At 32.3% G+C, this 27,145-nt stretch overlaps 2 protein-coding genes, 1 long non-coding RNA gene and 1 pseudogene across 3 annotated transcripts; 1 reads left to right on the top strand and 3 right to left on the bottom strand.

Moving 5' to 3' along the window:
- Window positions 1-2,078: 2,078 nt before the first annotated feature.
- On the bottom strand, window positions 2,079-3,574 carry LOC145070212 (Heavy metal transport/detoxification superfamily protein). Its single transcript, XM_079017150.1, has 4 exons — window positions 3,426-3,574; window positions 3,133-3,316; window positions 2,753-3,016; window positions 2,079-2,651 (listed from the first exon to the last, which is right to left on the bottom strand). The coding sequence occupies exons 1-4, from the start codon at window positions 3,444-3,446 to the stop codon at window positions 2,197-2,199; spliced, it is 924 nt and encodes a 307-aa protein (XP_078873276.1). The 5' UTR covers window positions 3,447-3,574; the 3' UTR covers window positions 2,079-2,196.
- Window positions 3,575-5,605: 2,031 nt separating this feature from the next.
- LOC145070231 (IAA-amino acid hydrolase ILR1-like 5) lies at window positions 5,606-9,945 on the bottom strand (annotated as a pseudogene).
- On the top strand, window positions 9,497-10,991 carry LOC145070232 (uncharacterized). The gene is made up of 2 exons (XR_013689868.1): window positions 9,497-10,014; window positions 10,581-10,991. It is a non-coding gene; the product is annotated as an uncharacterized LOC145070232 (long non-coding RNA).
- Window positions 10,992-17,491: 6,500 nt separating this feature from the next.
- Window positions 17,492-19,448, bottom strand: LOC145069826 (IAA-amino acid hydrolase ILR1-like 5). The gene is made up of 4 exons (XM_079016772.1): window positions 18,847-19,448; window positions 18,571-18,696; window positions 18,179-18,493; window positions 17,492-18,102 (listed from the first exon to the last, which is right to left on the bottom strand). The coding sequence occupies exons 1-4, from the start codon at window positions 19,192-19,194 to the stop codon at window positions 17,593-17,595; spliced, it is 1,299 nt and encodes a 432-aa protein (XP_078872898.1). The 5' UTR covers window positions 19,195-19,448; the 3' UTR covers window positions 17,492-17,592.
- Between the last annotated feature and the right edge of the window lie 7,697 nt (window positions 19,449-27,145).

Genomic DNA, 27,145 nt, shown 5'->3' with positions numbered 1-27,145 from the left:
TAGAATTCAAAACTACAACTGGTTTTCTTGCCCAGTTTCCACCAATAATCTTCTATTTCTAGCCCTGAATTCACGGGTGTTGAGGCGGGTGGTGATGTTTGATGGCGCGTCGAGGTTGTGTTTTGATTCAGGACATACGTGTGGGTGGAGGAGAGAAAGCGGGGGTAGGGTGGTGATCGGAGCTGGAATCCCTTGGCTGTATGCGTTATTATCATCTAAATCTTGTTGATTCGTTATTAGACCCCTTGATTCTTGCGATTTTCTCTTCTTTAGATTATCCTTTGATTTTCGTTATAACCAGCTCATGGAATTAGCAGGCAGATGAAAACGGGATACAGAGGATAATTTGTCTTTTCAATTGTGAAATCTATTGAATTTACTGTAAAAGAATATGTATGGACAATGGTTAAATTTACTGTGTAAACGAATGAAATTCAATAGAAATAGAGAAAATATTTATTAGATGTTAGTGTTTGGGTAAACTCTTTGAGAGGAAAGTTGAGAGGAAGAAGACGATGGTGGTTGCCTGGTAGATTGTGTTCTTGGGAGAGAGAGAGAGAGAGAGAGAGAGAGAGAGAGAGAGAGAGAGAGAGAGAGAGAGAGACGTGGGACCAAGGGTAGGAAAAATTAAAAGTCAACCTGAGAAAATTGGTCAACAAATGTCAATATGGAAAAGGGTAACCGGATGACCCCTTCAATTCTTCCAAAATGAACTAATAGACCCGACAAAAATGAGTTCGTTCCCTTATTAGGCCAAAAAATAAGTTAAGTGGCTAAATGGGTAAACCCTAAAAACATTATAGGGTCTATATATCATTTTCCCTATATATATATATATATATATATATATATATATATATATATATATATATATATATATATATATATATATATAATCTTAGCAAAAAAAATTAAATTAAAAGAAATATAAAAGGAAAAATATAGAAGTTAATAGTGTATATAATAACCAACCATTAAATGATTAAAAGTCAAAGTATTTCATTTATATTCGAATTTATCTTTTTAAACTATTATAGTAAGCGACTAATTTTGAAATATAATTATGTTTAGAATATTATAAACAGAATGTTGTCTAGAAAACATGATTCAAATACAAACTATTAATATCGTTTGACCTTGTTTAAATTTGTTGTATGCTTGCTAACGATATCATGTATTACTAAAATGTTTACTGTAAGAACTCTATGTAAGCAGCAATTTAGTTGGATTAATTTTCTTTTTTAATGAAACTTATGGATTTGATTTTATAGATTTACAAAATAAATAAGAGTACGTAAAATTAAGGATGTCATCAAACTGCAACTAACCGTATAAACCGTATGCACCGAATTGCACCACATATTGTGGTTTATAACCGTCATGGTGTGGTTTGCAGTTTTCGAAAATCTTAAACCGTATATGTGTTGCAGTTTGTGGTTTTTACTTTACATATATCCTAAATATTTGGTATTTGAAAACTGGGGAGGAAAATAGAATTAAATATTAAGAATGAATGAACAAATATTATGTTTGTTGCCACCAAAGAATGAAACAAATCATTTCTAATGCATGACGGGATTAATTACTTCTCTTAAGTTGATTTTCATTTCATAGATCTAGTGTTTTTTATGTATTCTTGAATGGAATGATATATATAATAACTGAAATTACTTTTATTAATTTAATATTTAGTGATATTAATCTTTATTAAACTTTTTAAAACTTTAATTAAATACATTTATTTTTGAAATATAAATTAATTAATTTTCTTATAATTATATTTTTAGATTTATGGATATCTATGTCTTAATATTTTGTAAATCTTCTTTGACTGCAAATATATATTTATGTGCAATTATTTAATAACATATTTTTATTTAATTATAATTTATTGTTTTAGATTAATATTTTTTTATTACTAATTTATAACAAACAAATGTGTAGTGATTTATTTTATTGTTTGAGTCAACTACACATAACAGTTAAATGTAATTATGGATTCCATTACCTTGATTACGTCGTTTAATATTCCATTTCTTGATTGTCGTATTCAATCAAACCAAACGGGCCTTTAGAAATGAGATAAATGGGAAGACTTGATAATTATATTAATTAATAAATCAATTAACAATGTAACATTCAAATCACATTCTAAAATATTTGTGACTGAATGTTATGATTTATTTATACCGGGATTCAAGAGATGCAGCATGCATTTGGATTCTCGTCTGAGAAGAGTTGCGGTGGTGGGATTCTTTCCATCACATACAACGGCGGATACTGATGATAATACATCATCCTTTGCATGTCAACCAACTCCATCTTCTCTCCTCCATCCTTCTTCCCCTCCTCCTTCTCTCCATCAGCAGCACCACCACCACCACCACCTTCCTTCTTTTCTTCTTCTGGTGGTTTCTCTTCTGGTTTTGCTTCTTCCGCTGGTTTCTCCTCAGGTTTTGCTGCAGCCTCTTCTTCTTTGGGCTTCTCAGCTGCTTCCGGTGCTGGTTCCGCCGCTGGCGGCTCTGGTTGTGGCACGATCTTTGCTTGCTTTTTTGTACGCCTATACACATACTCCACCAGCTTCTCACCATCCATACTTCCTGTGACCATCACTTTACTTGAACCCACTTCTGTTTCCACTGTTCTCACCCCTGCAAATTAAATTATTCATCTCATTTCATTTAATTACTTTTGAACTTGAAAAAGAAATAATATTTGTATTACTCAAAATCTAATAATGACTTACACGTACCTTTCATTCGGAGGATCTTGCGTTTGAGTTGCAGAGCACATGCTTCACAATGCATGTTGACATTCAACTCGACTGTAATTAATCCAGGGACTTCAGAGGCAACGACTTGAGGAATGGGATCACCTTCGTTAGCAGGAAGAGGAGACAACACTTTGGCGGTTCTTTTTGTTTTCTTGGTTATTTTATCACACACTGCTTGCGGTTCCACCACTCCTTTTATCGTCACTTGGTTCTTCCCCATGTCGATGTCCAACCCTACAACTCCTATATATAAAGTATAAACATACACACACCGCATTTAATTAATGGAGTACTCTGATAATAATTATTAAGACACACACTGAACTACTCACACAGAGTATAAATATATATATACATACCTGGAATTCTCAAGAGGGATTTCTCAATCTTTTTGGCACATCCAACACAATGCAAATCAATAAACAACACAAAGGGAGCTGGTGGTTTTGGTTCTTCTTCTTTTTTCTCTTCAGCTGGAGGTTTCTCCTCGGCATTTTCTTCTTTCTTTTCCTCTGGTTTTGGTTCTTCTACCTTCTGTTCTTCCTGTTAGAAATAGAAAATAAAAAACCAGTCAGACTCACATCAGATATATCCCAGATCACATTCTTACCCATCTACATCTCACTCAAATAAACCCGAATTCAGTACTCACCACTTTCTGTTCTTCACCCATCGTCCTTAATACAAAAAGAGAGAGAGAGAGAGAGAGAGAGAGAGAGAGAGAGAGAGAGAGAGAGAGAGAGAGAGAGAGAGAGAGAGAGAGAGAGAGAGAGAGAGAGAGAGAGAGAGAGAGAGAGAGAGAGAGAGAGAGAGAGAGAGAGAGTGAATGAGAGAAAGAAAACAGAGAAATATATAAGAAATGATTTGAGAATCTTAAGGATGGACGGTTTATTATCCTCAAAAAGCAAAACATTGACATGGCAGAGCACATGCAGAGCCACTAACTCTTTATATATAAAAATTTCCATCTTTTTGGGTTGGGACTTGGGATCCATCCATGGCCACAAAACTTAAGCAGAGGGAATTCCAAGGAATCAGAATAGACTTATTTATCGGAAAAGTAACTCTATATAATGGCCTTAAAAGGAGAAACAGATAAAATAACCCGTTGACACTCTCACGCAAATTAAATTGTTACATATCTTGTGATTTATTAAAAGGAGTATTAATTATAACTGCTTAATTACCATACGCATTTTTATAAAACAACAATTAACAAAGAGTTAATTAATTAAACAGGTTCTAACAATGTACATTATAATATCAGGATAAGTCCCATCGTCAATCTTGAAGTTAGAAATTTCCCAACTCACACGGATGTATAAGTTTTTGTGTTAATAGCATCAGCATGCATGTTCTGTTTCATCATTTCTTTAAGTATGTCACTTCAAATCTGACTAACTTTCAAAAGCTATGTGACAATTTATGATACAACAGTTGGCTAGTATGATGAGCGTGAAACTAGTCGAAGAATGAACGATCACAATCTATTGAAAAAACCGGTAGTTCAGTTGATGTATGAATGGAGAAGGAGTAGTCGAGCTAAAGGTAAGAACTTTAGTTTTGGAGGGATGCCAAAAGGAATAAAGGATTACGTGTAAAGATCTTCTTACTTGAAACTTGGTCACACATGCTACATTATTATTTAATATTTTCTTTTTGGGAAATAAATTGGTTTATTTAATTAATATGTGGTTACCTAACCTACCATCTTTTGTTTTTGATGTAACCAACTTGATTGAATCTCGACACAAAAAGAGTGGTCAGATATGGGGTTCCCCACTTGGGATCTGCAGAAATTTAACTTTCTTACGTGGGGATGAATATTGTACACATAGACTTGCATTTGGATCTACATAACCTCTTTGTGTAACTTAGTTTATAAGAGTAACTAAACTTTATTTCAATTCAAAAGGGTCCGGATCAAGTACCAATTATAGAAACAATCAGACATGTGGACGTGAGTCAGCATGGGACACCAATGTTTCGCCTCAATACAAAACTTTTTTTTCTACATTTTACCCATCAAATTAATGCTTCCATTTTTTTTTAGAAGTATACTTTCTTGTGACACCCTCAATATTATTCTTTTTAAGGATTTTAATTTAAAAGAATGCGTGGGGGCCAGAGAATTGGAATAATTAGAGGCTAATTAAGAAGATTAGCATAATCTTGTAATCATTAATTCAATTCCTTTGTTTTGTTAGTAACCAACCACTAAGCAATCATACTTAACTCAACCACCATTCATTCAAGTTTTGGCACTTTTAAGCATAAAGAGTCCAAATGGATGGTTTTTATAGTTAACCATATCAAACGGTAATAATAATTTGGTTTTGATGTGAGAAATCTACCAAACCTCTGCCGAATAGCACCTGCCTATGTTCCTTCCTGTTCATAGTTATCAACAACTGTGTGTAGAACAACAATGGGCAAAATGATTTTTTTTATTGGTTGATGTTGTATATATAAACAGATGAGAGTACAGAGAGATGTGACCATAAAAAAGAAGATTGAAAATGTAATACTCCATCTAAAATGGTGGAGTAAATTGCCCTTCTTACACATATCCTATAAGTGGGTCAAAAGTCAAGTTGACTTCTCCTTTCCTGTTACTTGTAGAAAACTCCCATGGACATTAAGTATTAAGCCACATTCTCTACAGCTCCAATCAAGATTCACCTAAAAATTACGATGCAACGAGAAAGAACATGTTCAAGACAAAAAGGACATGTATTGCTCTATATACATTTACATCATATCCCAATACACAGAATCTTTTAGCAAATGTCATAATTGAACTTATGAACCTATTTACACAGTGAAAGGGATTTAATGTTGACTGAGATATAACTCTGCAATAGCAGTGTGTAAAGCTGCACCAATGGGAAGAACATCTTCATCAAGAAAGAAATAAGGAGAGTGTGGTGAATGAACTGAACCAATACCCTCATTACGGATTCCAATTCTAAACATGACTCCAGGAATCACTTCCTGATAGAAAGCAAAATCCTCACCACCCATCACCTTCTTAGCCACCTTCCACTACAAGGATCGTACACTATGCAGACGACAATTTTAAACCCTGTCCAGACGACTTGTCGTCGCTAAAGCCTATACCGATGACATGTGGTCTGTACAAAGTCGTCGGTATAGCTCCGTCGCTAAAAGTCGAAAATGTCGTCGGTAAAGGTGTCGTCGGTATAGCATGGTCAGTCCAGATGACATGTCGTCTGCAAAGGGTCGTCGGGATTGATTTTCAAGGAAATAAGAAAAAGTTTTATTCGGACCCTATAGAGACGACTTGTCGTCGGGAAAAGTGTGAGGCTATAGAGACGACTTGTCGTTTGGATAAGTACGAGCGATAGAGACGACTTGTCGTTTGGAAAAATGAAAACCGTTTTTACAATCGGAAAGCTATATCGACGACATGTCGTCTCTATAGCCTTTTATTTTTTTTTTTAATATCTTCCACAGGTTTTGTTATATATACCATTTAAAACAAATCCAAAAGGGATATGTGCAGAATAATATAAACATAAGATAACATACCATTAAAATACAAAAACACTTAATAAACATAACATACCATTCAAATTCTACTACATAACAAAATAACAAAAAAAACAAGTTTTTAACAAACATTGTTGTCATTACCATTCTAGTTCTCCTCATCATCATCACCACCATCATCAACATCATCAAACAAAATAACGAAAAAAAGCCAGTTTTTAACAAACATTGTTGTCATTACCATTCTAGTTCTCCTCATCATCATCAACATCATCATCACCACCATCATCAACATCATCATCATCCTCCGCGAGTTCATTTGATGTTCCGGGGTTATTTTGTGGAACCATATTGGGATTAAACTGGAATTGTGGCATTGGTTGTTGTTGGAAGTTTGGAATGAAAGACGCGAAAGTGTTATTAAACATTTGGTTCATTTGTAGCATTTGTTGTTGCATGATTTGAATTTGTTGGGATAATACAGCAACTTGGGGATTATCTGAAGATTGGGATGTGCAAGCTTTGGAACGTTTGGTATGTTCATTTGGAAATAAATTATTGTTGATGATTGGTTTCCTTCCAATTCTGCGAATATGCCCACGTCTCTCACCGAGGGCACGAGCGAGGCATTGTTCTTCATTTAACTTTTCGTTCTCCCCGAGTTGTGATTGCATCACCATCTTCTCCCGTTGAATGTTTTCCTAAAATAAAGAAAACAATAAAAATACATTAATTAAAAATAATAACTAAATTTATACACTAAAATAATATTATTATACCTTAAACTAACTAAAATAATAATAAAATATTTATCAAACAACTTATTAACTTTATTTATTACTTACCCAAACTACTTCCGCTTGGACATACCGCCAATTTTTTGCCCTTTCCCGCCCAGTCTATACCGACGACATGTCATCTGGATAGCCTTTCTAGTCAAACATATATGGTCAAAGTTGGAACACGTTTTACCGACGACGTGTCGTCGGTATAGCTTGTGTTTTGCAGACGACACGTGTCGTCTGGATAAGTGACGTCGGTATAGCTTGTGTTTCTTGTAGTGTTCACTCCCTGTGAACCAAGCAACATTGATCCCACCATGTCCACATGCTTCTTCAAGCTCTCATCATTAATGGTAGCTGGATGTAGAGGGTATTCATCCTCCATCATATCAACTGTACCATTGCATCTATGAACAGCTGCCTGTTTTTCAATCACCTCCTTCACCCGTTGTTGAAGGTGTTGCAAACCTTTAGTAGTGAGACTCCTGAGTGTTCCCCCTAATTCAACATATGGTGGAATAACATTCGATGCACTTCCACCCCTAACATAAGTAACTGATAGCATCTGCAACCAATTCAAATAAAACACAATTTCAAGATTCCAACTTCATACACTTTTGTCTATGAACAAAGACACCTACTTGATTTTGTAGGGGATCTAATTCTCTAGAGATTAAATGTTGCAAGGCTAAAACTGTTGATGATGCAGCAGGTATAAGGTCCACACTGTTGTGAGGTTCAGCAGCATGACCACCTTTACCTTCTATCTTAGCTTTAAAGAAGCATACATCAGCTAACATAGGTCCTGAAAGGGTGGCAATGGTTCCTGTGGGAATTGTATAATCGACATGCATTCCAAATATGCCCTCTGAATCACCTAAAGCACCTTCTTTTATCATATGTGATGCACGCGCACCTCCTTCTTCAGCAGGTTGGAAAATCAATCGAACAGTTCCCTTAAAACCAAATTCATAAGAAAAAATAAAACTATTTAGTGGGTGAAGTAGAATGGAATTGTTACATTAAGGCATACCTTTAGATTTTCTTTTCTCTGATTAAGTAACTTTGCAGCACCAACGAGCATGGTTGTGTGAGCATCGTGCCCACATCCATGCATTACACCATCGTTTTTACTCTTATGCTCCCATTCAACCAGCTCCTAGGTTAACATCATACAAATTTGAATACTTTTAGAGCTAACTTGAAGAGGAATAGTTTAAATTTTTAGTGAAAATGTTATATAATCAAGAATAGCGGGTGCAAATTAATACCTGCAAAGGGAGTAGGGGTGTTCGCGGTACGGTTTGAAACCGTGAAACCGGCCAAACCGGTCATCGGTTTGGTTTTACGGTTTGTATTTTTCTTTATGGTTTGGTTTGCGGTTTTGAACTTTTTAAACCGTAGTGAACGGTTTTGCTTACGGTTTTTAAGATTTCAAACCGTATAAAAACCGGACCAAACCGTTAAGATTTGTGTGTGTGTGTGTGTGTGTGTATATATATATATATATATATATATATATATATATATATATAAATTTTTTATATGTAGTTATATTTTATTGTATTATATATTATTTTTTATATATAGATACTAAAATTTAAAACTCACATTTATTTAGCTCAGATTCCTAATAGTTTCTTTTGTTTACTATAGTGTAAATGAAGCCCGACAACTGAGAGTTCACATTTCCAACTCCAAGCAATCGTTTGATTTGTTTCCACTTGCCCTAAACCTAATCGCAAAGTAGAGTCTCGTCTCGACTGTGGTTGTTCTTTAGTCTCTCTCTCTCTCTCTCTCTCTCTCTCTATATATATATATATATATATATATATATATATATATATATATATATATATATATATATATATTATATGTAGTTATATTTTATTGTATTATATATTAATTTTTATATATAGATAATAAAATTTAAAACTCACGTTTATTTAACCCAGATTCCTAGTAGTTTCTTTTGTTTACTATAGTGTAAATGAAGCCCGACAACAAAGAGTCCACCTTTCCAACTCCAAGCAATCGTTTGATTTGTTTCCACTTGCCCTAAACCTAATCGCAAAGCAGAGTCTTGTCTTGACTGTGGTTGTTCTTTAGTCTAATATCTTTTGTTACTGACACTGACAATATCACCCCTCTGACTACACCTATTATGTTTTTTTTTTCTAGGTTCTCTCCTTTTCAATATTTAAAAAAGGATATGGATAAGAATAGTGTTTTCATAATTTTTTTTATTATTTAAATTAGTAAACATCACGAATTTAGTCGTGTTAGGTTATTTTTATTTTTGCAAGTTTTTCTTTTCATGTACCAATATAATCGATTTATTTTACTAAATTAGTTTAATGGACTCAATTAAAATAGACCTAAATATCTCAAACCAGAAAACCAAACCGGAGCCAAACCATTAGAAACGGTTTGGTTTGGTTTGGTTCAGTTTTAAATTTTCAATCTGTTCGGTTCAGTTTTTGCTTGACAAAAACCCTTACTAACGTTTTGGCTTTGATTTGACCCTAAAAACCGAAGGGAGGGCATCCATGTCAGCTCGAAGAGCTACAATAGCAGGAGACCCGGTGCCAATTTGAGCTACAAAACCAGTCATGAAATCGGGTATTTGTAAGAAACGCCAAGTTTATCGAGCTCATTGCGAATAAGGGCGCTGGTGTTGTGTTCTTGGAAAAGGAGTTCAGGGTACTCGTGGAGCTTCCTTCTTATTGAAATCAACCAATCTTTGTCTTCTTTTGCTGCGCTTAAAAGCTGCGTCCCGTAGTCTTCATTGGCATCTACGATTTGAATCGACGAAGGCAGTAAAACCCAGAGCAGTAGGAGGATTCCAAAGGAACGAAAAATCAAAATTTGAAGCATCTTCTACAATTAGGTCTTCTGATACTGTCTCAATTGGGGCGTGTAACACTCGACCCAAAAACTAAACCGGTACCAACCCTTCCCTTCATCAGAATTCTGATTCCTCCATTTTTTATTCCTGAATCGGATTGTCTCCTTTCTTCAATATCCCTTTTCATCATTTTAGTGTTTGATTATGCACTTATGCTCGTATTTCACTATTTCTTGGCGGAGGAAGATAATAATTTCTCAAGTATTTGTAATGATAAATATTATGAAAATTGGTCTATAATTTTCTAAAACAAATTCACACAGAACGACATGACAAATGCTTTGCCCTAAGGAGTTTCACCAACTCATGTGGTAAACAGAATTGAACACATTACGCTCTCTCTCTCTCTCTCTCTCTCTCTCTCTCTCTCTCTCTCTCTCTCTCTCTCTCTCTCTCTCTCTCTCTCTCTGGATGTCTAGAATGGCTTTGTTGGAATAAGAAATGCAAAACGAGACGAAATGAGGGGTAGATTGAAGATGGATGGATGTTGTGGTGCAATAATATGAATAAAGGGCAATATGGTCTTTTTATTTTTTGGTTTATATTAAAAGAGACATGTCTGATCATTTTTTTCATGCTTCTGGGTTGGCTTTGATGGAAAAAGATTGACAAAAGGAGAAGAAGTGAGGGGCTAAGTAAAGGGTATTTTGGTCCTTTTCAGAATTTAATCAAAGGAAACGAAACTAGGTCATTTTCATGATTACATATGGAGGAAAATTACCTGCTTTGTTCGATTAAGTGAAAATCAAAATAAAGAATTCATGATGGGTCTCGTGGGATGCACTGTGGTTAAAAGGAAGATTAATCTTGATGCTTCAACAATCAACATGCAGGTTGGGAGACATTTCTAGATACTGGTAATTTGTCTTGGATACAAGTAATGCTTTTGCTTTAAAAATCTTATCCTCTTACTTTTATTTATGTGTTTACTAGTATGATGCTTAATATTATCTTTATGTTTTATGTTATAACTAATGCATTTTAGCAATTCAGAAAAAATAAAAGTTTAATGTTATTTCATAGTTTATAGTGCGGCGATGATAATTTGGTACCATGTTATAACTTGTCTATAGTACATCTTATAGTTGAAATTTATTTAAGATATGGTCAGCAAAACACTTGATATGTCATTCGCGGTGAAGAAGCATGAGTATAAATATGGTTACTACATTTGTGATGAGATATACCCATTTTACTCCACCTTTGTGAAGGCATACATAGTACCACGAACTGAAAAAGCAAAAATGTTTACAAAAATGAGGATCTGCTATAAAGGATATAGAAAGGGTATTTGGAGTCCTCAAATAGAAATGACATATCGTTAAACACGTTACATGTTGCAAGACTCTAGGATATAGAAACGGTTAAAAAACAATAATGTATGCATGTATTATATTGCATAATATGATTATTGAACATGAAGTTAAATCGATTTGCACATACGATGATAATAACATAGTTAACCCTGATCAACAATTCATTCTCGGTTCGATTGGAATTTTAACAATAGTAGTTGAAATTCAAAATGTTGAAACGTGTCAATACCTTTGAGAGACCTACCAAAAATCTACACTAAAACAACATGAACAAAAATATCTTTGAATTATGTTTTTATGGGACTTTTTATATATTTTTGTCTAAGTTTTTTTTTATTAGTTGCTTGGTGTTTTCTTTAAATTTATGCATTGTAATGTTTGGGATTTTTATGTTATTTTTTTCTGTCTTTTTTTTTAATCTCATTTTTTAATCAATGTATTGTTTTTACGAATGAAAAACTAATTTTGAAAAACTATCTAGCATTTTAATTATATTTTTGATATAATTTTAAACAAAAAAAATGTGTAATGATGAACTAATGGAAATACAAATCCATTATGATTATATGTGGTGATGAGGTGACATTAATATGACATCTAACATTTTTTGTTAGAGTGGGTAATATGGGTCTCGAATTTCAATGACCTAGTATCTATCTTAATAAATAAAGATAATTTTGATAAATGTCAACTTCTTAATGAATTTGAAACATGTCATTTTCTTAGAATTTTAAAATTATTTTTTTACCACTTGTCATTTTTGTATTTTTTTCATTTTTTATCATCTTCCACCTATTAAATGTCACCTCATAATAATTAATATGAATTAATGTATATAGTAAACCTTCCATTTGTGAATTTTTATTTCTATTAATATATTAATGAATTCTATTTATGAATTTATATTAATTAGTTTTATTAGTAAAGATTAATTAAGACAAATTACATAAATGGTTATTGTGGTTTATTCTATTTATTGTTTTTATTTCGAAAGTTTAATTCAAAAAATACTTAATTTTTTAAACATTCATATTTAACATGATAATAATTTTTTATTAGTATAGATTGAATTATGTGTTCATCATTTTAATTATATATATTTCAAAATTTTACTTTAGAAAATATTTCATGTCTACACTTTATATTTAACTTTTTTAATCAACCCGTGTAATACACGGGTCTCACACCTAGTATAATTAGTATAAGATATTTTTTTTTGATACATTGAGATCATAAGCAGATGCAAAGAAAAAAAAATGAAAAATAAAAGGGAAAGTTGGAGAATGATGTTTGGTTTACAAATTTCAAAGGAATTTAAAGGATTTTGACTGTAAATCTCCGTAAATATTGCATTTTGTTGACAAAATAAAAACAAATTGATTTTTTTAACTCCCATTAAATTCAATGTGAATTATTCTATTATTTGGATAAAGACAAAGATTTTAGATTCATTCCTAAGGGTTTTATTATAAAGACAAAAATACTCGCATGAGTTATGTCTCTTTTTTATTTTAATCATAATTAATCAAATCAAAACATATTAGCATCATCCTTTTCACAAATTTTTTACTTAAGTGTTTTGATTTTAAAAATTATTTGTCACAGTGTAGTAATTTTGGTAATATTTACAAATAAATAGTGAAAGGAGTTTTAATATTGTATGTGGAACCTAAGTCCCCTACATCCCTTTTCTCATCTTGTTCCCTCTTTTCTCCCAACTATAACAGGCTTTGAATTCGGGTGTACACTGATGATTGAGAGGAATCGACTAATTCTTTGGCTTTAACGACAACATTTTACCCATGGTGAACATTAACACTCTCGTTATCTTTGAGAAATTGAAACATTATCGAACTAGAAAACCAATAAGTGGGTTTCAAGGTTCGTGCATGCCGATGAACATGTTAAGTGCATGTAAAGGACAAGGTCATCCGACACTAACCACGGTGAAAATGATGAACTTCTACCTGACCCGATGGTAGTCCCCTCATTCGTTCCATATGTAGAGGTCTGAAATAAAACAATTGCAAATGGAGACGACATGCGTCTCTTAAAACAAACTTTAGATTAAACCTGAATTCATCTTGGTAGGTTTAGTGAGTAGGTGTTTGACGTCCAAAAAAAATTGATTTCATCTTTTACACTGGAGGGTTTATTCACCTTTCACCACTCAGTTTTTATATGTCACATCAGTTTTCCATTCATTCACCTTCCGCTCACCAAAAACAAAAAAATGGTCACTTTTCATTACCTCTCATTTTTTATTTTTTAAGAAAAACATATATTGTATACATATATTATACTCATTTCATAGGGAATTAAAAACCTTTATAATATCTTAATATATATCTATAATTTAATTATATGTATTAAAAGCTAAAATCAATAATGAAAATACAAAAAATACAACTGACCAATCACATTAGGAGAGAGAGGGTGGGGTGCCCTCTCCTCACCCTTTCCCAGCACTACCTAAACCACAACCCTGGGGTGCGGTTCCCTTCCCCACTCCACTCCTACCGGTCTTAGAAAGATCATATATCTACAACTTTTAAAACAAACCCTAAAATTAAACTCGCTTTCATATCTTAAAACAAACTACAAATATAGAGGTTTCCAACAATGATGCCACATAGTTCTCCGACATTGGTGAGCTTGTATAACCATCATCGTGTTCCAAATATCTCTCTTCGTTGAATAATGCTAATAACATTGGTCTTCATAAGATCTCACAAGTTTTTATTTTATTTAATTTTGAGATTAAAAACCCCCCAATGCACTAGCAAACTAAACAGAGGCTGAAAATGTGGTGTCTCCGGTGAATAGAGTTGATGATCTATTTAATTTTTAGGGAAAATGGCTTCTCAGGTTAATCATCTTTGTCGTTTTGTTCATATTTAGACAATTTTATATATATATATATATATATATATATATATATATATATATATATATATATATATATATATATTTGACCGTTTAACTTGTTATATGTGTTCACATATTATCATTGTTACCGACTGTAGCATGTGACAATGGTAATATATGAATATATTTAACAAGTTAAATGGTTAAATATGTAAAAAAAAAAAATTATCTAAACATGAACAAGACAAGAAAGTAATTATCATGACAAGTATTTTTCCTAATTTTTATTCTTGTTTTATAAAAGAGATGACCCCAACTAACGAAACGTTTTACCATATTTTTATAAATACATTTAAAACCACAAGACTTGATAATTATTTTTTAAAGAGAAATTAACTTTACTTTTATTCCTACAAATCTTCCTACCTAATTAAATTATATGTGTCATTTTAATATACTAAAATATTATTAAACTAGTTTATAACCCATGGAAACCACGGTTACAAAATTAATTAAACTTTTATACTAAAAAATCAAAGTAATTAATCAATTAGTTTAAATAAATTATTAATTAAGAGATTTTTTAGTTATATATAAAATTACAATCATTGATTTAAATACATATGTGAAATTATATCACTTTATAATTTGTATTAATTTTATTTTAATGCTATTAATTTAATGTAGATAGAGTGGGAAATTTAAAATTTAAAATTTAAAATGAATAATCAATATGTTAACAAGTGGCAAGTATTATTTATGATACATATTAGGGTGACACATAGCAAAAGAAGAATATAATATGCATTAATTAAGAGGTTTAATAAGGTGACACATGTCAAAAGGAGAATAAAACTATTTTTTTATTAGAATAGGAAGATATGACACATGTTGTCATTTAATTGGATATAAAGATTTATAGAAACAAAAAATATAAAGATATTTAATTTCTTTTTTTTAAACTACTATCCATGCATATAAACCGGAAGAGAAGAAGTATTTTATATTGTTGATGGAAACCTGGATTATTCACATAGAAAAATTACACTTACATCATCTATAATTGGACATCCACATCCCTCTCAACAAAAACAGGTGTTTTTTTCTTTACTTGTTTTTTCATTACCATTGTTTTATTTAAATTATAACTAAGTCTAAAACAATAAAATGTTACCTATAAAATATTTATTCGGAAGTAAAAAAAGAAAAAAAAAAGTTATCTAAAAAACGATCTATACAAACATTTATGAAGGGACTCGTTTTTGCTTTTGCGTAGGGGCCTGAAATCCGTTTCATCATGTTTCTTTTTGTTTCTAAAAGGTTTGTAGTGTTTTTGAAGAGGTAATTGCTGATTCAACAAAGCAAGATACATTGATTGAAAAATACCTCCAATAAAGACGCATTGACGAAAACTAATACAATATTTCAATAAAAAATTGTCCAAAACTAACTTATCAAACTCAAACTGACTTGTCCCTTTGATGAACATTGTCAGTTTGGTAAACATATAACTGCTCGCAACTGCTTCTAACTTCTGAAAACCGCTACTTTGGAGTAAATAATTATTGGACGAAAGGTACATTTTTAATATTAAATTGATAACACTATACCATATTTTTGGTTAATTAGCATTTTTCACTTTATGGTGATGTTTCCATGATTTGATAGTAAATGAAAAAGTACAAAATAGATTCAACAACAGTATGGAATTGGAAATCAAGCATAATTATGGACAAACAGGTATGTGTATGTGTGTGTGTGTGTATATATATATATATATATATATATATATATATATATATATATATATAGTGATTTATCTGTACTATAATTCTGAAGTATTTGACCTGAAATGGTTAAAAATTCAAATCTATCTCCAAAACAAATAAGCAGAGTATTTTATTATTTTTATTTAAAATGTTTAAGAAATTGTCAAAATAGAACTAGGAACACCCTTTTGCCTTTCAAGTTTCAATACAGTGTGTTATGTTTAGATATGAAGGGAATGGTTACTTCCACTTAAAATGTTGGAAGATTTTAGTAAGTAAAATAAAGTAAATGAAATTTTAACATTAACTTGAGTACCAAAGGCCCAAAATGTATGTGTACCATCACCATTCATTTCAGATTTCTCATCTGAAGTTTATCCTTGATCGTTGCAATGTTATCTTCTTTTAGGTGGGTTGTTAAAATTTGGAGTTTGGACGTGGCATTGAAACTTGCATATTCGATAAGCTTCATAAATTTTCCACTTCTAAGGTTCAAAACATTAACTTTAATTCATCATTTCAATTTTGTTTTCGTTTTATTTTTAAACAACATGGTTTTCTTTTCAATATGTCAACACATGTTGGTGGGAAATGCAGGCTTGGTTGCTGCTTGGTGTCACTCACTGCCACTGGAGGTGATGATATTGATAAGAACTCTATTTTTACAGAAACTTCAATTTATTTATAAATTTTGCAAATATCTTTAATTTGTGAGCTTTATATAAATATAACATGTTTGCATAAACATCTTGCTGGTTCCACAAACATCCTTTTGAAATCCAATCCTTTTTTTTCTAATTTCCTATCAATTTTGGTCCCAGTGTCATCAAAGTTAACATTTTACTGTCAAAATTATATAATGACCACAGAGACCAAATTTGTTATGTACCCTAATATGTGTTATTTGTTTTCTGTAAATTAACCTTTAGAAAATTTTGAAATTTTAGTCATGGATCGTGCTCAAATGATTAGTTATGGATTTATATTCTATGGTTCTTATGAATTGTTGTTATGTTAGGGGAATACTGATGTGCTTCGGTGCTTGTAATGATCTTTCACAATATTACCGACAAAATATCTAATTTTATAAAAAAAATTGAAAATGTAGGATTAATGATTTTGCACGTTGTTAAGTTTTAATATTGTTTTACTTTCCTTTGCAAAACATAGTATTTATTTTTGGACTTTTTTAGTTTTATTTTAACAGTGATATTTTATTTTCTACCGATTGTGATCGAGTAACAGATAAGAGCTTTGTATAATTAGACCAAATGAATTAAGCAATGTGAAATAAAACAAAATTTTCAAGCCTAATTTCCTACATAAACCAAAACGTCTTATGATAATAGAACATATCAAACTTTGTAAATAAATTAATGATTTGTAAATTAATGAATAACGATTCTTATTTTTAGTCATACATTATTTTACTTCGTGAACCGTGGTTTCCACGGGTTATAACCTAGTATATATATATATATATATATATATATATATATATATATATATATATATATATATATATATATATATATACTCATAACAAGCAATGAGAAAGAACATGTTCAAGACAAAAGGACATGTATTACTCTATATACATTTACATCATATCCCAATACAGAGAATCTTTTAGCAACTGTCATAATTAAAATTATATACCTTTTTACACAGTGAAAGGGGTTTGACGTTGATTGAGATATAACTCTGCAATAGCAGTGTGTAAAGCTGCACCAAAGGGAAGGACATCTTCATCAAGAAAGAAATAAGGAGAGTGTGGGGAATGAACTGAACCAACACCCTCATTACGGATTCCAATTCCAAACATGACTCCAGGAATCACTTCCTGATAGAAAGCAAAATCCTCTCCAGCCATCACCTTCTTAGCCACCTTCACTCCATTTGAACCAAGCACCATTGAACCCACCATGTCCACATGCTGCTTCAAGCTCTCGTCATTAATGGTGGCTGGATATGGAGGGTATTCATCCTCCATCATATCAACTGTACCTTTGCATCTATGAACAGCTGCCTGTTTTTCAATCACCTCCTTCACCCGTTGCTGAAGGTGTTGCAAACCTTTAGTAGTGAGACTCCTGAGTGTTCCCCCTAATTCAACATATGGTGGAATAACATTCGATGCATTTCCACCCCTAACATAAGTAACTGATAGCACCTACAATTCAGATAAACCACAATTTCAAGATTCAACTTCATCCACTTTTAATTTGTCTATGAACAAAGCCACCTACTTGACTTTGGAGGGGATCTAATTCTCTTGAGATTAATTGTTGCAAGGCTAAAACCGTTGATGATGCAGCAAGTATAGGGTCCACACTGTTGTGAGGTTCAGCAGCATGACCACCTTTACCTTCTATCTTAGCTTTAAAGAAGCATACAGCAGCTAACATAGGTCCTGAAAGGGTGGCAATGGTTCCTGTAGGAATTGTATAATCAACATGCATTCCAAATATGGCCTCTGAATCACCTAAAGCACCTTCTTTTATCATATGGGATGCACCAGCACCTCCTTCCTCAGCAGGTTGGAAAATCAATCGAACAGTTCCCTTAAAACCAAATTAATAAGAAAAAAGAAAAGCATTTAGTTGATGAAGTAAAATGGAATTGTTACATTAAGGCATACCTTTAGATTGTCTTTTCTCTGATTAAGTAACTTAGCAGCACCAAGGAGCATGGTTGTGTGAGCATCATGCCCACATCCATGCATTACACCATCGTTTTTACTCTTATGTTCCCATTCAACCAGCTCCTAATGTTTTCATCATACATATTTTAATACTGTTAGCTCCTAATGCATTCCTAAATTACAATGAGAAAGTTGGAATTTATAGGTCAAAATGTTATATGATCAAGACTAAGTCAAACTTAATCTTCACTTCAGGAGATATGAGATTAATACCTGCAAAGGGAGGGCATCCATGTCAGCTCGAAGAGCTACAATAGGAGGAGACCCGGTGCCAATTTGAGCTACAAAACCAGTCATGGAAATCGGGTATGTGTAAGAAACGCCAAGTTTATCGAGCTCATTGCGAATAAGGGCGCTGGTGTTGTGTTCTTGGAAAAGGAGTTCAGGGTACTCGTGGAGCTTCCTTCTTATTGAAATCAACCAATCTTTGTCTTCTTTTGCTGCGCTTAAAAGCTGGGTTCCGTAGTCTTCATCGCCGTCTACGATGTGAATTGAAGAAGGAAGTAAAACCCAGAGCAGTAGGAGGATTCCAAAGGAACGTAAAATCAAAATTTGAAGCATCTTCTACAATTAGGTCTTCTGATACTGTCTCAATCGAGACGTGTAACACTCGACCCAAAATGGAAACCGGTACTAACCCCTTCCCTTGCTCGGTACTTAGAGATCAGAATTTTGATTCTTCCATTTTTTTCCTGAATCGGATTGTCTCCGTTCTTTAAGTTTCCTCAGCCATGTTTGACTTGCTGTAGTTCCCTTAAATTAGTATTTGAGCATTTTTCTTCGGTATCCCTTTTGATCATTTGTGGGCGTAGTTGCTACTTGCGAGCTACTTCTTGTTAATGTTTCATTATTCATTCATAGATAATAATTTCGTAAGTATTTGTAATGATAAATATTAAAAAAATATAAAAGTAACAGAAATTAACATAATATCAAAATTCAAACCAATTGTTTGAAAAAAAATTCAAGCTTTTATTTCGTATAATTTTCTAAAACAAATTGATAAGAACATTGTTCCTTAATACAACAGGAGACATGAAAATTGTTTTGGCCTAAGGAGTATAGTCACTAGACTCACTACATTTCCAATCCATTAGAAAAATGTTGTGATCTCTCATGTCATATGCACTATAATTTCATTATCAGACTATTATACATTGAAAATGGTTACAACTTCTTATTATTTATCTTTTTCTATGTTAAATTAAATAAAAATATATAATTTAAAACAAAAATAAATATTTTATATTAATTAAAAACTCATTACATTACTTATAAAACATAAAAATTTAAAAGTAAATTATTAAGAAAAAAAACATAAAAATATAGAAATTTAAACATAAATTACTAAAAACAAATAAAAACGTAGAAATTTAAACATAAATTACTAAAAAACAAAGAAAATAAAACAAATATTAAATAAGTTTTTTTAAACCTCAATCAGATACATTTTTCTCAACTGACAAATATTTTAATTTTTTGCAAGGGTATTTTATTCTAATTGGATGTCTTTGCGCGTAAATGGGGTCACGTCACCATCTAAGACGGTGTTCATGTGTGGCTTAGTGTGCCACGTAAGACCTCACGTGGAGAGTGAGGCCCTTTACCAGATAGTCTAAGCAATTTCACAAGCCAACTCAAACTATGAAATCGTACCTATAGAGATAATTGAGTAAAAAAACAAAAAAGTTAAATAAATAAATAAAAACAAATAAACAAAAATAAAAAATAAAAAAACAAAAACTTCTTTTACATTTCTTAATTCCCTTAAATGCATCACCAATTTCTTGTTGTACCGCATGATTTGATTGAAATACATAATCTATTGCATTGTTTAAAATGTTAATCCCTCTAAATCAACTTTGTTTTTTCATCTATGCAATCTACAGACTTATCCATCTAATACCTAGGTTGAACTGTATCATACTTGTTTTACCGTTGGTATCCTAGGGGGCATATTTTGCCAACGGTAATATGTCGTTGGTAGAATATTACGCTATTGCTCTTCATTATTACTGGTGAAACTATTTTGTGTGGATTAGTAAGCTGCATCAAATGGTTGTATCTTTATGCATAAGAAAAATTCACAAGAGTGATGGTATATGGTTATGATGTGGAAATAGTTTTATAGGAAAAAATATCACCACACCCCTATCATGCAAAGATTGGTATGAAAGACAAATGCTTACATGGTGCCTACGTGACACCCTTTTACCATTAACAAAAACATCACAACACCATTTAGCCTTATAGATGTGGTATCGACAAGTAAAAAATATAATTAAAATATAGAATAGAAGTAGATATAAGAGACATAAAGCCTTCCAAGTCATATAAGACTCCCTGAATATCAGTTTTGTAAACCGAAAACGTCCTTTAGTCTTCAGGGAGACATACATCCTCTTTTTCGTTAATCCATTCATCATTTGACTCCATGTCCGAAAAAACATATTGGATCATAGGTCTCCCATCTTTCTTTTCTCTTTTAGAGTCTTATATCAAGGTTGATGTTATATTTCAGAAACATCAATGCATTCAACATTTGGAGTGTATATGATAAAAAGTGTTTCAATTTTTCTCACATCTTGTGACACTATATGTGATGCTCAAGACACGAATAACAAGGTGTTCAAGTTTTGAGCACTCGTCTTCATAACTTGACCATCACTTAACTACACTTTAATAGAATAAAAGATTAATAATTAAAATTTTAATTATTATATATTTTATCAGGTTGCATTTTTCTTCCTAATGAGTTACCTTGTTGCATTTTCTTCCTCATTAGCATGGCTACGAATATACCAAAATATTTGATGCTCTCGTTGAACTTTACAAGTTGTTCATAAATTTTCACTGTTGTTGGCATGTCATACATACTTTCAATGACATCGTATGATCCACATTCGATTTCTTTATCGACATTAACGTTCTCCTCGAAATGAAGACTAGTTTATAAAATAAAAAATAGTAAATATTTAGTCGAAAAATAATAAAAATATATACATAGGATTAAGAAAATATTATGCGACATGAAGCGTCCTATGAAGTTGCATATTCCACCTAAGATCAATCTTTTCCCAAATTGGCTTATATCTTGATTCATCACCACCATAGTTTTCTTTTATTTGGTTTTTTAAACAATCCATATATATATATATATATATATATATATATATATATATATATATATATATATATATAGAGTGAGAGAGAGAGAGAGAGAAAGAGCGAGAGAGAGAGAGAGGTGGGTTCAATTGAGAAAATAAAAAGGTTATGATAATAACCTTCAATCTCAAATACATAACTGTATAGAAATAGATAACAGTTCAAACCCATTTCTAATCTGTGACATCCCCATTTTCGCGGCCAGAAAAGACCGATGTTGTTTATGCTTTATAAAAATCAGAGTACTTCATTTTATAAAAATATTGCGAAATTTGTTCCCAGAAAAACATGGTAAATACGTTATTAAAACATTTTCGAAGAAACGTATTTATTTCATTTTAAAACGTTTGGGATGTCATCGTTAATACAGAAACATAAGCATAAACAGAACTTACAATTATTTACACTAGTGATCTACATCTCTTTAAATCTCTCAGTGTAATGTCACTTCATATCAACACCTGTGATATAAATAAACTGAGTAAGTCAGGTTGGGAAACCTGGTGAGTACATAGGGTTTTCAACCCACAATAATATAATTATTATGTTTAAACAATCAAACAATCAACCCAATTATCCATCCCCATTATCTTCTTTATTCTTAAGGATCTACCCTAAGAATCAGTTATTTCTCATTCATTCATTCCTAAGGATCATCCTAAGGAAACAACATGAAGTCCATTGTTGCCAATGACACATTGGTCAAGCGCAGCTGCTAATATTGTCACTTAGGCTCAGCTGCCAGAATTAGGACATTTTCTATGAGGCGCTTCTGCCGGTATTGACCTTTAAACACTACTGTCATGGTCATAAGGCTCCCTATTAGGTGCAGCTGCCGATACTATCCTTAGAGCGCAGCTGCTAGGACGTTTACCGTAGATCTAAATCATCTACGGGTTGTGGCGCAGCTGCCAGTGCTCATCTATAGGGTACTAGGTCCACTGCTGCCAATGTATACCTATAGGGCACTAGGTCCGTACTACTAATGTTCCTCTATTTCAGCTTTTATCCATCATCATTCATCTACCCATGTTTTACCCAACATATTTTGTAGATATAAAATACTTTATACAGTTTACATCATTTAAAACATGTATAAAAATCTTTCACCAGCATAGACAACAAGTATTCAGACAATATGCACACATAACACGTAATTTATATTAAAATACTTCATATCTATGTGTAAGATGAAAGAGACCATGCACTCACCTGATTAGGTGGTGATTCCGAACTCAGACAACACTTCGTTATCTCAAAACAATTTTCCTCGACAAAACCTAGTATCAATACCACTAGGGTTTAGTTTTTAACGTTAACCACGACTAATTAATAGTCTATCTATTATTAATATTATATAAGCGTTAAATAACACTCAATATAACTCATAATAATAGCCCAAATAATTATTTTAAGGTCCTAATAATGTTACTATAATTAAATAAAATCTATATTAAATATAGTATAGGCGTAGCTCACTTACAACGAGTTTTTATTAAAAACTGGGCTTCGCTGGAGCAGCGTTTCCAAGCCGAAAGCTTTTCTTCTCGGAGCCGTCGGGCGCTCCGGGGCTTTCTTCTCGTGCTAGGGAGGTTCCGTAGACTTGGGAGGGGTTTAGGGAGGCTAGAGAGAAGTTAGAGAGAGAAAGAGAGGCTTATGGTGTGAAGAAAATATGAGGAGTTCACCCTTGTATTTATAGGAGTTTTATAGTAAAGTAGTCTCTAAGCTTCGTCCGTAACTTTTGCATACGAGCTCCGTTTTTGTCTGTCTTTTTACCGTTGAGTTCCTATTAATGAGATCTTCAACTTTCATTTAGACCTTGTTGGCTAATTCTCATTCTATCTCGGATTTACAAAACTGTATCGAATTCGCCGCGCTCGAAAAGTAGGGACTAAGCTTCGTCCATAACTTTCGCATAAGAGCTCCATTTTAGTCTGTATTTTTACTGTTGAGTTCCTCTTAATGAGATCTTCAACTCTCATTTAGACCTCGTTGGCTAATTCTCATTCTATCTCGGATTTACGAAATTGTATCGAATTTGCCGCGCTCGAAAAGTAGAGACTAAGCTTCGTCCATAACTTTCGCATACGAGTTCCGTTTTTGTCTGTCTTTTTACCGTTGAGTTCCTATTAATGAGATCTTCAACTCTCATTTAGACCTCGTTGGCTAATTCCCATTCTATCTCGTATTTACAAAACTGTATCGAATTCGCCGCGCTCGAAAAGTAGGGACTAAGCTTCGTCCATAACTTTTGCATACGAGCTCTATTATCGACGTTCTTTATATCCACGCGTTGGTATTTACGAGTACTACAACTTTCATTTAGATCCCGTCGGCTAAAAATTGACCGATCTAAAATTCAGATTTCGGGTTGTGCACTGCTATGCTAAATCTTAGAAAAATCATAACTTCCTCATACGAAGTCAGATTTGGGCGTTCTTTTTATCGATGTTCTTAGTTTAACATATTCTACGACTTTCGTTGAGATCACTAAGGCTAAATCTCGCTCTATCGTAAATTCACTATTTACGCTTCCCGGTATCGTGCCGGTTCCGTCACGAAACTTCAACGGGTCATAACTTCTTCGTTATAACTCGGTTTTCGGCGTTCTTTATATGTACGAAAACCTTGTAACATACTCTACAACTTGGTTAAGATAATTTATTATAAATAATCTTTTTTCAAAAAGTCGTTTTCGACCCCTATTGCCTCTAATTTGACTAGCCCAGATTTGCGGGCGTTACATAATCGATCATTCATCATCCAAATTTCTCCTCCAACCTTCAACAATCATCCTGATTTCTTCAATTAAACCATCATCAACATCATCCAGTGTTAATCAATCGTTGATCTTCGTCAATAACATGTTTATCAACACGATTCAACAGTTAACAACAAAAAAATCGTTTTTGGTTCTTTTACTCCAACCTTCAATTCTACTTGAATACGACCAGATCTTCAACATCAACGATTAATTATACTCCCAGCGTCATTAGATCAACATCATCGATAATCAACAAAAAATCCACTTCATATCATTCATTCAACATCGATTATCAAATAAAACTTCAAAATTGAGGTTAGAAAAAGATCAAATCGTTTTTTTTTTTTGAAAAATTTCATATAATTCTCTATCAATCTACTATTTTGTAAGATTTAAATAGTCAAAGTATCATGTTTTTAACATTTTTAAAAAAGTTAAATTGTATGCACTCCATCTGTTTGATGAAATGCATAAACTAAATTACCACATTATATTCATATATGAATATGTTTTCTCACCTGAATCAGTATATGATTATTAAAACAAAAAAACAAATATGCAAGTCTGTATCTTATTCATATGTGAATAACATATAAAAATTATATATATTTGTGAAAATACCTTGTATTATTCATATGTGAATATATTGTGTAATATTTATAAGTGAATACATCATCTAATATTTACAAGTGAATATACTATGTAATATTCACATGTGATATACCATGTAATACTATATAATATTCAGATATGAAAATAATATCTAATATTCATAAGTGAATATACCATCTAATATTCACAAGTGAATATATTATGTAATATTCACAAGTGAATGCATCGTCTAATATTTAAATATGAACATACTATGTTTATTATATGTTATATTCATATATGAATGATATTTAAATTGTAAAAAAAATTAATCATAGTTTTTATTCATAAGTGAATAATGAATGTACAGTAGTAAAAACCTGATTCATTTTTATTCACTTATGAATAAAGATAGCTGAAAATATATAAAAAAATATATTTTATCTTAAAACTATATTTAAAATCATTTTTCAATAAAAATAGCTTCTTAAAAATTAAAAAAAAAAAACGAAAAAACTATGTTTTTGTATATATTAAGGTAAGGCTTAGCATAGTTTAAGGAAACATGTTTTGTTGGAAAACACATGTCTATTCCTTTCCCATTTCCGCTGATACGACGGAGGCTTTTGCGGCAAAAATAAATGAGTGGCTGAGAATGATTCCCCCATTCTCAACCTTTTTTTCTCAATTGAACCATCCTCTCTCTCTCTCTCTCTCTCTCTCTCTCTCTCTCTATATATATATATATATATATATATATATATATATATATATATATATATATATATATATATGTGTGTGTGTGTGTGTGTGTGTGTGTATTGTCAGTTTCACATCACCATTCATAAGCCTTAATACCTTCAAAATAGGAAGCACACAACTTAAACAATCTTTTATAGCCTTCCTAAAATAGACACTAACTACAATAATATCTTCAACAAAATTCCCTTCACTTGTAGAAGCAAATGTGGATTCGGCCCAATCATTAGAAGTAAACAGTTGTTGAAGATGATGTTTTTAACTCTTGAAATCTTTTCAATGTAAGAAAAAAATAGCAAAATGCATTACTCCGGCTCGTGTCAGTTATTGACCACCGGTGAACCTTTTAAACATGGATAGCAAAACACAATATTTATAAATATAAATGGTAACTTTCCGTGCTCTATCGAAGGTGTATTAGAAAGTTTTTCCACCTCATATGTCTTGTAAGTCAATTAAATGGGCGGCACACGGTGAACAAAATAAATATAAATGAGGCTCTCTTGATCCGACTATTAACTGGGTAACACATAAGCAGAAGCACTATCCGTCCAACCATCGGGCATAAGAGTGCACCCCGTTTTCTTCCACCATTGCTTGTACTTATTCAATCCTTCTTCAACACATTCTAAATCTTTCTTTAGGTATGTTACTCTCACCTCATGATAGGAAGGAAGATTCAATCATTTCTCATACTCCCATGTAAGTATCAATGTGTCTTTCCATAAAGGAGAACTTCACCAAATTAAATGGCAATGCTTCACCGTATATAAGTCAACATAAAGCAAGAGTTACAGGCTCTCTATTCTTCAGTGTTTGATTCATTTTTTTTGTGTCCCTTTCATGAAAAATGATTTCATAGTCCTGTTCCCATCACTCTCAACTTCAAAACATTCATCATCTATTGCCCAATCATTAGAAGTAAACAGTTGTTGAAGGTGATGTTTTAACTCTTGAAATTGTTTCTATGTAAGAAAAAAATAGCAAAATGCGTTACCCCGGCTCGTGTCACTTCTTGACCACCGACGAACCTTTTAAACATGGATAGCAAAACACAATATCTATAAATATAAATGGTAACTTTAGGTGCTTTCTCGAATGTGTCTTTGAAATTTTTTCACCTCATATATCTTGCAAGTCAATCAACTGGGCTAGACACGGTGAACAAAATAAATATAAATGAGGCTCTCTTGATCCGACTATTAACCGAATAACACATAAGCAAAAGCATTA

Source organism: Lactuca serriola, chromosome 8, assembly GCF_051521515.1.
Source record: "Lactuca serriola cultivar US96UC23 chromosome 8, Lser_US96UC23_V15, whole genome shotgun sequence".
In the NCBI taxonomy this organism is placed as follows: Eukaryota; Viridiplantae; Streptophyta; class Magnoliopsida; order Asterales; family Asteraceae; genus Lactuca; species Lactuca serriola.
Note: the sequence above shows the minus strand (reverse complement) of the source record. Positions and strands in the feature narration are given on the sequence as shown.

Coding starts and splice junctions, on each gene's coding strand:
- LOC145070212 (XM_079017150.1), bottom strand. CDS start 3,446: ATGGGTGAAGAACAGAAAGTG. Junction 3,017..3,132: donor ATCCCTCTTGAGAATTCCAG/GTATGTATATAT, acceptor CTTTATATATAG/GAGTTGTAGGGTTGGACATC. Junction 2,652..2,752: donor CAAGATCCTCCGAATGAAAG/GTACGTGTAAGT, acceptor TTTAATTTGCAG/GGGTGAGAACAGTGGAAACA.
- LOC145069826 (XM_079016772.1), bottom strand. CDS start 19,194: ATGCTTCAAATTTTGATTTTACGTTCCTTTGGAATCCTCCTACTGCTC. Junction 18,494..18,570: donor AGAGAAAAGACAATCTAAAG/GTATGCCTTAAT, acceptor TTTGGTTTTAAG/GGAACTGTTCGATTGATTTT. Junction 18,103..18,178: donor TAGATCCCCTCCAAAGTCAA/GTAGGTGGCTTT, acceptor TCTGAATTGTAG/GTGCTATCAGTTACTTATGT.